Below are 13287 nucleotides of genomic sequence, written 5' to 3' on the forward strand. Positions count from 1 at the left end.
CAAACTTAATAGGAAAATGCTGTGATTTTTCCCTTTCAGGGGAAAAAAATCCATAAATACTAGTGTTACAGTGAACGCATACACTTTACTATCCTTTATGGTTCTAATATCAGATGAGGCCCACTGGGTAAAAGCACTCTATGGCTACTTCTCTACTGGTTTTGTTTGTTTGTTTGTTTGTTTGTTTGTTTGTTTTTATGTAGATATCTTCTGATTACAATCTATGAGGGGGGAAGCCTTTTTTTTTTTTAATAACACTGACTCCAAGCTATAGCAGGAGCCACCATGAGGTCATCTGGAAGACATTCATACAAACAAGTAGTTGGTACTTATGGTACACATAATAGTATTATATTATATATTATTATTATTATCATTATCATTATCATTATTATTCATGTTTAGAGCTCCATGACGGTGAGCTCTAAACATTAAGACTCAATGATCCCATGTTCAGGAGCAGCCAGTAATGGTTCTAACGCATGGTGAGGGCTCTAGAGACCCATCCCTTAGATTCCTAAATGGCAGGTGTCACATGATAGCTCCCTCTTGACCATGCTGTGTGATATGAGGAACCCTAAAGCTCAAAGAACAATTATGCCAGGAGTCGGAGGCACAGGGGACAGTGTAGATAAGGGAGCCCCTGAGGGCTGCCTGGGATTTGCTTAGAACTGGAAGGCAAATGAAGGAGGCTTTCTGCGTCTAGCTCTCCACTGCATGCACGGTAACCTGTGTGGTACCACTCAGGCAGAACTGTCTGTGGACAATGGTCACCATCAGATCCACCACTAACAGGCAGCCACTGAGACTTCCTCAGTGATCTACAGTTTGTCTGAAGTCCAACGTCAGTTATAGAGTTATCCCTTTTCCCCTCGAGTGGGTTATTAATTATCTTGATAGACCTTAATTATATGCTAATAGGACCATGCCCTCTAATTATTTTCTTGTCCAGGATCTTTTTCAAATGTCTAATTTTCATCCTCCAATTCTCAAAATATATGTCCTTAAGAAAGCTTTCTGCGAGTGTTCAGTCTAACTTATTTTCTCCTACTGACCACTCTGACCTCTCCCAAAGCTCTTCTAATTGGTTCATAAGACTGATCGGGATTCAGAATCCTCCCCTTCCTTTGCTCACCTGCGGAGGGTCTTGTTTGCTGTGCTCTTTGTGCTCTGCCCCTGCCATGATGATTAGAATACAGTGGGTGCCCAACAAATATTTCTCATGTGAACGACATAGGAGTCACAGTGGTCATGGAGAAACCACAGGAGCTACCAAAGTCCTCACTGGATGAATCGAAGACCTGCCACCCAACCAGCAGCCTGGGAATCTGTTGGCCCTTCTGAAATCCTTTGTCTGTGTCTTCTGTTTCCTGCTGTGTACCCACAATCGCTCACATCACAATTAATGTTCTAAGGCTGGACGTGGTGAGTCTATGAGTCACGAGCGGCTCCAAGAAGGATGAGCTATCAATCTGCTCATCTGCTATGAATTATGCAAAATAGTATGAACATCAAGGTGGACATTAAGACACACTTTGGGGAGACAGGCCAACTCCGACTGTGGGTCTCTTCCTGACGGCTTCACTGAGGAAGCTCTTACTGCAGAGCTCTCACTGAGCTCAGCTTTGATCTGCTTTCAGGCCTGCCAGAGCACTCTAGCTCCCATTTCAAGTCTCAATTACTGTGAAAGGCACCGAATCTAGCTTTGATGGTGTTCATAGAAAATGGTAGAGAATTCGGGCAATTTGAGGAAAACTACATGAACAAAAATGAGCCTACTTGTTAGAGAAAACAACCCCTAGCAGATTTTTATGGCTCCAATGATACAAGTGAACCAGGTCGGAGACCAGGTAAAGGTGGTCACTGACACCTGCCATCTTCAGGGGTCAAGGTGGGAGCCCTCCTGTGTGTGTGCTGAGGGCTGTACTTTAGACTTTGCCCTGTTCCTCCCCTCAGTCCTGGTCTGGGTTTCAACTCTTTGCTTAGCTCTCAGAAACACAAGAAGTGCCCTTGGCTGTGACCTTAACACCAGCATGAGGTTTACTTTGGTTTCAAAACTGAGGTCTTGAGAGTTATCGCTTGAGAGTTTTGCTTGCAGGACTCTGGGGAGTTGAAAGCTGAGGCAAGCAAGTCCCCGGATCACACAGCAGTGTTCTTCAGGGAAATGCTAGAACACAACACCATCAGTGCTAACTCCAGGAAACCCCAGGGCTCAGCAAAGCCCAGCTGTAGAAATGCTATCCTGGGGTTCTACAGTATGTTCTCTTCATTGTCTCTTCTGTTCTCAGGGAAATCAAATGGACACTAATTCAGCATTGCACTTAGTGTTTTCTGTTTTCTTGGGCTCTTTTTCTGATCTAGTCATCACAAATCTCAATGAAAAATAAGTCGAGATTGTCTTGAAGGTAAATTGCAAGGTGCCCACCTATACTTGGGTTCCAGAAACAAGTTATTTAGGAGATGTGTATTCTGGACAGTGTGTGTTCATTTTGTTGTGAACCCTGCTGCCTCCAGCTGTGTGCCCAGGTGTCGGTTCACTTTGCCATGTGGTTCTGTCTTGTTTCCTGTTGTCAGAGCATGAGAGGACAGAGAAGAAACAAGGAAGAGAAATGATGCTTTGTTTTCTCTAGCCAGGGTGATGAGTCTTTATTTCCTGATATTATACCGTCTGCAGGCTTGAGAGTCTATGACACCCCCAACCCCACGACTGGCAAAATGTTCCTTTGGCTCCTACAGATTTATAATTTGACTTGAGAATTCTATGGGTTTGAAATCTGGACTTGAGTAAACCGAAATTAAAGTGCCCAAGTTAATCATAGAATGAAGGAATCAATAATACAGAGTGTTTCCACCCTGCATAATGGATTCCTGGAGAATTTCTGCACATAGGTCAAGGAGACGGGAATGGTTTAGTCTCAGTGAGTCCCACATAGATCCTGGTAAGTGTGGATGGTACTGAGTGTGAGGGAGTCGAGATTGGAGATGTTAAAACCAATGTAGACTTAGCTAAGTTTAATCAGTGTTTACAACATGCTAAGCATGGACGTATAACCAAGGAAACTTATTAAACCTCATCACAGTCATGTTATGAGGCAAGAATTAGAATCCTTATCCCCGTTGTGGATGGGAAAGCTGAGGGAGGCAAGATTAAGTTATTTAGTCACTTAAATTCAGTAGTGGTTTAGAGGAAGAGGCTGGTTTCAGAGCCCATACACTTTCCATAATAGGAACACTCTGGGAGAATGAGGGCTTCACGGAGCTGGGAGCTGCCAACCTCTGGCTTGAGTAGGCTATCTTCTGTGATCAGACATCTGCTAACAAAGGAGGCCTGAATGTGTGCAGAGTGTAAGGCTAACCCCACATGGAGAAGTCCAGATGCACAGGACAGCCAGCCAGACCCAGTCAGATCAAATGACCATACAATGAGTAGGTGACTGTATTACATAAGGCCTTTTTTGAAGTTAAAACATAATTACATATTCCCTCTTCTGTTTCCTCCCTCCAACCCATTTATCTCATTTACCCCTGCTCTCTCTCTCTCTCTCTCAAATTCACCTTCTCTTTATTTCCATTGGTGATGTATATTCTTTTTCTCCCCCCTCCCCCCTAACTACAGAAATACAACCTTCTCAACCTCTATGTTACCTGCATGTCTACGTTTAGGGGCCGACCACTAGGTATTAGATAACCAACTGGGGAGCTTTTCACTGGGAAGACTGATTCTTCTCAGTTAGCATTTCTTAGTTGGCTGTGCTTTGCCTAGGCTGTGCTTTGCAGAGATAAATGGTCTCATGGTCCCGGCCCCAACAGCAACATCTACAGCACAACTCCTGTACTCAGGGAACGTTGTGGGAGATGGAATGGGAGATTGTAAGAGTCAGCAGAGGAGCAAAGATTGCATCTCTAGAGATAAAGACCTTTCAAAAGAGTAAGTGGCAAGTTATGCGGTCAGAGCTTAGCAACTGTACTCAGCTAACCTCTTCCCTCTGTACCTAATTTCTCAAGATTGTCACACGCTCAAAGCATAGTGCTGACCATTTTAGGTCCTGAGACACCAACCAATTACATTATGCTGGACCCTCAGTCAACTGTAGCAAAACCAGTATCCTGAACCTCAGACATTAGTGGCCAGTGAAATTGGAACTGGGATGTGGCTTGATTTCCACAGAATTAGGAACTTTGTAATTGTTTCACAGAAATATGGCTAGAAAGGCCCTGAAAATCTTGAGTGATAATGTATTGCAGAGGTAATTAAAAAAAAAAAACTCTACTGAAAACAGATGGGTGCTTGATTTCCTCTGAAATCCTGAGCTGGAAACAAAGAAAATTATTGTTACAGAAGGCAGTTCAAAGCACCCAAGGAGCCCAGTTTGGAAGGAAGACTTTGAGCAACAAACCATAAATATTACAGCCATCAGTGTGAGAAGCATCTAGCTGCATCCCACAGCTCCTGTGTATGACTAGTTTGCCTAGATAAAGATTCCTCTTCTCCTAACCCATGAATGGGTTTTTGAATGTTCACCTGGTGGCTATAATTTATGTGCAAAGTGAAACTATTAATGGTTTAATCTGCCCAAAAATCTTAATGTAGTTCTTTAATAGTATTCCTGTGTGTGTGTGTATGTGTGTGTGTGTGTGTGTGTGTGTGTGTGTGTGTGTGTGTGTGTGTGTGTGTAGCCCTGCAGGACAGAGAGTAGAATTTGCCATTCTGTCCCTTGGCAGACAGCTCTGTAATGAAATGGGGCTTCGGATCCAGTCTTTGTACAGAACACCAGATCATTATCAGGGATCCAAGAAATGGAGGGACTCTGAGCCAAAGGGGCTTTAACAAACCACTGACGGAGTTGGGTTACTTGCAATTGATTTCCGTAAAAGGAGACATTCCATCCTGGGGCAGGAACCGTTTCCTCTGCCGCCGTCTTTTGTTTTCTAACATTTGACGCTAAGATAAAATACACAGAAGGGGTTCAGGTAGAAACTCTAATCATAGCTGGGATCTGTGTGTCTTGAAAAAGATGTCAGAGGTCACCTTTCAAATACACAGGTGATGGCCACCTTTAGGATTCATATCCCCTCCATTCCCTCCCATCTCCCAACCAGCTCTAACCCCACCTCATTAATTATCATTGACCCTGTGTGGTTGGTTTCTTTATGGTTCTTCTGTGCAGTGTATGCTCAAGATACGGTGTGCCTTTAGAAAAACCACGTGGCTACATCTGTGGGTACCAGAGTTATCCTGATGCACCCACCACAATCACCACTAGAATACCCTTGCCTGGATGCCAAATTTTAGACAGCCTTGATTTTATCGCCTTTCTGCTCCTCTCTGCCTGAATCCTGGCCATGTCATTTTAATAACTAATTGAAATCTGTCTAACTTTCTCAACACTCGGTGGGGAAATTCCATTTGAAAATTCTTTTCCTGTCATTCTACTATGTGCTTAATAGAGAACGAAGATATGAAGATAGGAAATAGGATCTCTCTCTCTCTCTCTCTCTCTCTCTCTCTCTCTCTCTCTCTCTCTCTCTCTCGTGTGTGTGTGTGTGTGTGTGTGTGTGTGTGTGTGTGTGTGTGTGTTCTTTTCTGCTTTTCAAATGACATAGGGAGTTTGAACAACCTCCCTACCCTCCCCCCACTTCTCTTTGAAGCTAACCCTGATCTGCCTAAGGGAGCATCTTCCAGCCCATCCTAACCTCAGATGAGACTCAGAGGCCCATGTCCCAGAGAGCCGCTGAGGTCCCTTAAGGCTGGTTACACAGCCCAGTTCTTCTCAAGTGTGATAGCATCTGACAGAGGTTTCTGTGAGTCCGGTAGTGAGTGGTGAGAGCGCCCAGCTTTGTGGGCCGGCTCTGACCCCGCCCTGGCTAGGTTCACTGGGGGCATCCACGCTGCAAACACTCAAGTGTAGGTGGGGCAGGGGGCGAGGCTATGTGCACTGTAAAAAAAGAAAGAAAGAAAGAAAGAAAGAAAGAAAGAAAGAAAGAAAGAAAGAAAGAAAGAAAGCAGAGAGGAGGGGGCCGGAGGGAACAGAGACCTGAAGACTACTCCCTGGCTCCAGGGACAGCATCACTCAGATCCTGATGGGGGACTCCCTGGGAGGGGCTGGCTTTTCTTTGGATCTTCTTGTGCTTGGTGCTCAGACAGGTAGTTGGGAAAAAAAGAACCAAGCTGTCAGCTGAGGCTGAAGGCGGTTCAGCGGCGTCCAAAACCCTGCCTTTACACGATCGCGCCCCGACCTGGCTCAAGCACGCGGTTGCAGGTGTCATCTACCCTGGTGCCCCTCCCGGGAAGAGGGACAAGTCGCTTCCGAAGGGACGGGCGACAGGCTGGAGAGGCGGGGGAGGGATTGGGGTGGAGGGGGCGGGGCGGGGGGCGGGTGCCCCCCTGAGAACCAAGCCCGGCCGGGTACCGACTGCCATCCTGCCGCAATTTCCCTGTGTCATGGCTCCGGTCTCTTAGCAACAGCCGCCAGTCCGGCCGCCCGGAGCAGCCGCCGCGGGCTCAACTCCACCCGGCGGAGCCCGGCGCGCCGCAGCCACACAAAAGAGGCGCAGGGCCGGGGAGCGCGCGGCCGCAGGGTCGGCAGTGAGCGCGGCAGGAGGGGACCGTGGCAGACGAGGAGGTGCGCCCGAGGGAAGAAGGGCTCCAGGCAGCGCGCGGGTAGCAGAGGACCTGACACTTCTTGGGAACTCTTGGAAATGGCTCCCGCCACCAAGCCCGAGGGGACTGCGAGCCCCTGGCGCAGGTTTGTCCCCGCCGGACTGTCCAGCCGTTCTCGCGCCCGGGGCTCCGGGGCGCTGTCCCTGCGCTCCGCCGTCGGCTCGGGCTGAAAAGTTTCTCCATGGTTCTTTGTGTCTCCCGAGCTGCCCCGGTCTCCCTGGGTAAGTGAGCGATTATTGTTTGCTTAGAGTGCCTCCATTTTGAGCATTTCTGTCAATCCCCGGCCTCCGAGCGCCCTTCGCTAGCCCTCCTGTCCCTGAGCCCAGGCCCCTTGGCGGGTGTTTCGAGCCAGGTGTTCTCCTGGGCGTGCTACCAGGTCTGCGCTGCCCAGAAAAGGCGAGTTGGGGATTGCCTTCACTTCTCTCCAGCCAGTCCTCCCTCCAGAGGCGGACTCGCAGCTGCTGCACTCATGTGACTAGACCAAAGCAAGGGCAAGAGACTCGCGGCCCTGCGGGCCAGGGGCCGGGGGTCGAGGACCTGGGTTGGGTGCAGGGCACAGTATCGCTCACAACCTGGGGCCCTAAGTCTCTGATGGCAGGCTCTATCCATCATGAGCGGAGAACTTGAATCTCTCTCTTGGAAGCAGTTGTATTTTTAGACATCCCTCATTTGATTTCCCCATCCTCCATTCCTTAACCAAGGCAGGACTCGCGCCAGGCAGCCAGTTGCGAAGGCAGGCGAGACCCACTGCTAAGTTTGTTTTCCTTCCTTAGGTCTAAGGAAAGCCTCAAAGGGGGCTTTTCTGTGTCACCTGACCTTTGTCGGTATTCTGTGTCAGATCGCAATATGCTGCAAAGGAGTTCATCTTTCAAGAGACATAGAAGAATAATAAACTAGGGAATAATTACTAGCTATTAAACTAATTTTAAATAGCTTCTGTAAACCATTGTTGAAATCTACTCCAACTTTCCTTATAATCTGCTGGATGTAAAGCTAGCTTGCAGAGGAGGAATCCTCCTCCAAGACATTCAGCTCCTGGGGGCATCTGATCAACAAACACCCAACAGAAAACGGCTTCCCTTCTCTCTTCAGAGAGCCAGCCTGACTACTGAAGCTGGCTTTGTTTCTAAAATGCCTAGACCTTAAAGTCTCTTGAAAGCAATCCAGACTTTAAGATTATTAAAGACACTGGAGCCCTCAGTTCAACTAAAGCAGCAGTGTTTATGTTCCAACCACGCAATAAGTACAAACATGGGGGACAGTCTCCCGTGTGTGTTCGGTAAGAGGACCTTTTAAAAACCAGATTTTAAGAGTTTACAGATGTGCTCTCTCCACGGACTCCTCCCTTCAACACTTAGGATTTCTTTACTGAATTCCAACCAAGTTCCAAAGAGATACCGATGTGCAGACAATACAAAAACCCGTCTGCCATTTGCTTGCCCATGTGGAGAAAAGATCATGCCCAGGTTGATATACCGAAGGAATCAAGGGGCATAGCTCTTCACTCGAGCACCCATTAAAGGTGAAATTCTACCCAAATAACTTACATTTTCAAAGGATAATTTACTCTACTACGTGGACTGTCTTGAAAGGGATAGATAGATAGATAGATAGATAGATAGATAGATAGATAGATAGATAGATAGATATCTCCAAAGGCCTGTGATGGCCATCTGTATCTTTAAGAGCAACATAATGGCCTTAATCTTTAGTTTCTCTGTTAAAGGAGGGAATGTGGAAAAATGCACTGTGAGGACCCAGCAGGACTGGAATTTTAACATTTGATAGATAACGACAAGCAAGCATCAGTTCTCATTCCTACTTAGACTATATAATCAACAACCCAAAGAGTTCCCCAGAGCTAGGCCACTGTTGCTGCCTCCTCTCCCTCACCTCCCCCACCCCCACAACCTCCTGAGAAAGGATAGAGAGAACAGCTTTTATTTGTGGAAATGCCTTTCTATAAATCATCATTATGTAGGCTGCTTTACCTAGGTAATTGCCTAGTCATTTGAACACTTGGGGTCTATAGAATACTGTTGGTACATTAATAAAGGGTCAGAAAGCCATCTTGGCAGAGTTTTCTAATATTGTCATTTTTTTCCCACACAAGAGAAAGGTATTTCTTGGGGAGATTCCAGAGGACTTCTCATCTCCCCTGATGAAATCTAGCACAAGAAACCTTTAAAGGGAGTTCCTCCAGGGGAGGAGAGAAAGCCAGAAGGAAAAGCTGGGTTACATAACAGTTACCTAAAAGGAAATATTCCATACCAAGAAGCTGTCCAGATGTTGCAAAGTGGAGATGAGGGGACAGGGAGAGGGTTCTGCTTGCCTAGTGCTCCGGGACTAGAGTAGACTAGAAGCAACTTTATGGATTTGTTGTTGGTATTGAAGTAATACCTCTTAGACTTTCTGGGCAATGAACGGTATCAGTCATCTGAAGTCAGCCATCATGCCCGTGTGTGGCGTTTTGCTCTCATTCTGGGAGATGAATTCCTTTCTTTTTATACAGTAGTAACTTTCAGAAATGTTTGGTGACTCTGGGCCCCACTTGGGCAAATTCCCTGGCCTGGCACATGAGAGGCCCCTCCATTAGGAAACTTTTCCATTGCAGTGAGAGGCAGGGGTAGGTTGTGGGGAAGGCTCAGACCAAGAAGGTCCTCAAACATTACTTTTGAATCCCCATAGCCACAGTATTTGCAAGTATGTCAGGACTTCCACTGGCTGCCACTTGGGAAGCTTTCTAATGGAGAGCTTCTTGGGACCTGTGGGGGATTGGGTGGGGAGAGGGGAAAGCTTTTCTCAAACTGGTTCAAACCACCTTTTCCCTCCATAACGCAAACCGGTCTTCAGTCTGTGTACATAGATCTTGGCCTTGGGGTGGGGGTGGAGACACACCTGGAGTTCCATCCAGGGGCAGGGGCAATCCTGGCACGTGGGCTGTTGCAGCAAACCAAGCCCGCACCCTCTGACTGTGTTCCTCTGCTTCGCTGCAGGAGGAGGTGACCAAGCAGCTAGTGGGCAGCTGGCGCTCCCCCCACACAAGCTTCAGCTGCAGCCTGCGGGCTGGCCTTCCATTCCACCAGTTCACCATGATCGCCACTGGTGGCCTACTGAGGATATCCGCGAGAAAGCAGGATCCTCTCCGGCCCCCTAGCCAAGTCCCTAAGCGCAAGAGGAAAGCCAAGAAGAGGCGTAAAAACGACGTGGTAGTGGTGAAAGGCAAGCTGAAGCTGTGCTCCATTTCGGGGCTCATTGCCCTTTGCGGGATCCTAGTGTTGTTGGTGGGCATAGCCATGGCTGTGGTGGGCTACTGGCCAAAAGCCAACGCAGCCAACAGAGGTGGGAGCAAGCAGTTCCTGCCTGTGGGCAGTATCCATCGCACTGGGGCGGCCAGCAACAGCAGCAGTGGCAACAAAAACCCAGCCAAGAACCACTCTGGGACCCCAGGGGGTGTCAACTCCAGTTCTGTGGGCGGGCCCAGGAGTTCGCCTCCTGCAAGAACTGCTGCCACCTCCTCCTCTTCTTCTTCTTCCTCTTCCTCCTCCTCCACGTCTGTGGGCTTCTTCTTCCGAATCTTCTCAGGCTACTTGCACTCAGACAAGCTAAAGGTCTTTGGACCCCTCATCATGGGTATAGGCATCTTCCTCTTCATTTGCGCCAACGCGGTGCTCCATGAGAACAGGGACAAGAAGACCAAGATCATCAACCTGCGGGACCTCTATTCCACTGTCATCGACGTGCACAGCCTCCGCGCCAAAGATCTGGCAGCAGCTGCTGCTGCGGCCGCCGCGGCGGCAGCTTCCTCCTCTGCTGCTGCCCCGGGTTCCGCTCCCCCCGGGGCAGCGCCGCTCAATGGCTTTCTTAACTACGTGCAATCCCGAGGCCTGGAGCTGAAGCCAGGCAGCTGCGCCGGCTCTGCGGACGCCTTCGGGGCTGCTGCAATGCTGGCCAGGGGCTCATGGCCCCACCCCGCTGGACTGGGCGGAGGTGGCAGTGGGACTCGGGAGGCAGGGTCGCCGCCGGACTTGGCTTCATCTCCGCGCTGTCCGCGGGAGCCCCCGAGTCTGACCGAGGCCGTGTATAGCATATACCGCGAGCGCTCCAGTGGGGCTGGCCGTCGCCGGACCACAGTTGCGGCGGTGGCTGCGGCTACTGCCACTGTCACCGCGGCTGCCAGCGGCGGCAGCAGCCCGGCGCCCTGCAGCCCAACCGGTAGTTGGGGGCGCCAGAGCACCGCCAGCTCCCTCGTGGGCTCCTCGCTGAGCGCCTTCGCCCTGTTGCCCTTGCATGGGGACCGGGACAGAGACAGGGACTCGGAAGGCGCAAGCTGCAGCTGGCACAGGCCTCCCGGGGAACGCGGCTCCCGGGATCTCCCCAGGGGAGAACTGGACCTAAGCCTGACGGACCTCCGGGGAGCCGAGGGCGGCGCGCGCTGGGCGTCCGGGGAGCCGGAGGAGCCAGAGGGCGGGACGACAGCATGCACCGCCAGGGGGCAGGGCCGCCGCTTGCCCAGGACCGGCAGGTACGCGGCCTGGCGGCGCCGCAGCACCAGTGGACTCCCGGAGTACCGAGCGCCACCGTCGCCCGAGCCCCCACCTTCCGGGTTCGCAGCGGACCTAGACTCTGGCCCCCCTGGTACAGTCGCCACGCCCTCGCTCCCTCTGCGCCCTGAGGACTCGCCCGGCGTCCGGCGGGATTCCCATAGTTCTCAGTCGGATGACCAGTCCAGCAGCAATAAGGGCTACACCCCCCTGAGGGAGGCTGACACCTCTGTGGAGTCAGTGGTGGATGTAGTGGCCAGGAAAAGGCTAGACTGTGAGGCGGCCACAGATCCCAGTACTGAGCACAGCTCCCCTGAGGGTCCCAGTCCAGAGCCAACTAGGGTAGAGCTTCATACTGGGCAGAGGCAGTTTACAAACAAGGAGAAACTCTTCCTGATTTCCAGGTCTCACACCCCAGGAGTAGAAGACCCTGAATTGGAAAACTCTTCCAACTAGGGAGAGCGGGGCAGGGAAAGCAGACACGCGTGGGGGGTAGAGTACCACTGGAACCTCTGCATTAAAAGTCCCCACCCTACCCCGACTCCCCTGTGGACAAGTCCGAGGAAACCATTCAATATCCAAAGAGCTACAGAATGTTATCCTTGAATTACGTTCACAAGATTCCTGTAGATAACTCAAGCAATTTTTTTAAAAAAAAACAAACAAGCAAAGTCGTCTTTTTATGTCCGATGGTGATTGTACGTTCGATGAAAACCAAATGTATTAAAAGATCACAACATAGTTCATTAGAGGAAACTCTCTTAATTTTCTTAGGATCAAAATAATATATTTTTGACAGTAACTCTGTACTTTATTCCTATTTTTCTTTGCCCCGCCCCCGCCCAACTTCCCGCTCCTGTACTCTGCTGCTGACTTCGTCCATAGCTGCTTGTAAATGGATGACAAGCTGACTTCCGCCCTCTTGCAGAGCTTAGAATTGAACTTTCTAGGTGGAGTCAAAGCCCAAAGCATGAGTATTCGGGGAAAGAGGGCTTCCTTGCCTCACCCCACTGTGCTCTACAGGTGTCCAGAGGATTCTATTTTTTAAAAGGATATTTGAATTTTGCTACCAGGGTATGTGAAAAGTGGAGGGCGCCAGCGACCACACTGGATTGTTATGTTCTTAAGCTCACAATACCAAGTACACCATGCGTTCCTGAGTATTATCACACTTGTATGGAAAAATAACATTAATATTTAAAGTCCTTTTTTTAATAAAAAGTTTCCAAACGGTTAAACATAATATTGCCTCATTTTGCTTGAGAACTGGTGATTCTAGAGCACAAGAAGCCCATAACAATTTCTCTCCTAAATCCAAAATATAATATTGGTCTGTTAAGACTGTAGTCACCTTCTCCCAGAGTGACAGAGGGTCATCAGTAAAGGGGTGTGTGTGCCAACACATTTCCAGGATCTGTTTAACTTGAAGACAGGAACAAGCATCTGGCCCTTGTGGATTTCTCTTGTACATAGGATGAAACTTGGAATAAGTAGTATTTTTTTTCTACTATACTTGTTGTTAACCCTAAGTTTAATTTACAGGGGTGGCAGGCTTACAAACTCCCCTCCCAACCATGAATGTTTCTCTATTCGATTTTGATTTGAGGTCCTCGGTCCTGCATCTATGGCTGACATAAACGACATAGTCGTGTTCTAATAGTTCCAAAATAGTTCACAATCTGTCCGTTGGCCAGTTCTCAAGATCAGAAAACAAAACAATTCACGGTTTTGTTCCCTCTTCTTTGGAGTGTGACCTGAGATTCATGGTCTAAGACAAGGGCACTGCTTTTCAAAGAAAAACTAGTGACAGATGGGCTTGTGTGGCCCCTCACTCCGTGCTGTAGAAGGTATATGGATGTGGGATAGAAGGAACTTGCGGCATTTCATAGCCATGGAGCAGTTAACAGCACACAAACAGACTTCTGCCATCAGATCTGTAAGGTGAGGTTAACCAGGCTCACAGAGCTCTAAGGGAAGCTACTGCACCTGGCAGGGAAGGAGAGCCAGCCAGGGTTAGAGCACAGCCTCCCTTAGGATTTCTGAAGAGATACAATTTAACACAGGGGCTATCCTCATTATGTC

The 13287-nt window shown here is 49.1% G+C and overlaps 1 protein-coding gene across 1 annotated transcript; it reads left to right on the top strand.

The window, feature by feature from the left end:
• Window positions 1-6605: 6605 nt before the first annotated feature.
• Window positions 6606-12444, top strand: Tmem200c (transmembrane protein 200C). Its single transcript, NM_001251926.1, has 2 exons — window positions 6606-6882; window positions 9658-12444. Exon 2 carries the CDS (start codon window positions 9754-9756, stop codon window positions 11659-11661), a length of 1908 nt encoding a protein of 635 aa, NP_001238855.1. The 5' UTR covers window positions 6606-6882; window positions 9658-9753; the 3' UTR covers window positions 11662-12444.
• The last annotated feature ends 843 nt before the right edge of the window (window positions 12445-13287 follow it).

The sequence above is a fragment of the Rattus norvegicus genome, chromosome 9 (genome assembly GCF_036323735.1).
Source record: "Rattus norvegicus strain BN/NHsdMcwi chromosome 9, GRCr8, whole genome shotgun sequence".
Lineage (NCBI taxonomy): Eukaryota > Metazoa > Chordata > Mammalia > Rodentia > Muridae > Rattus > Rattus norvegicus.

What these genes read in the sequence shown, in the direction of transcription:
- Tmem200c (NM_001251926.1), top strand. Translation starts at nt 9,754, where the DNA reads ATGATCGCCACTGGTGGCCTACTGAGGATATCCGCGAGAAAGCAGGAT.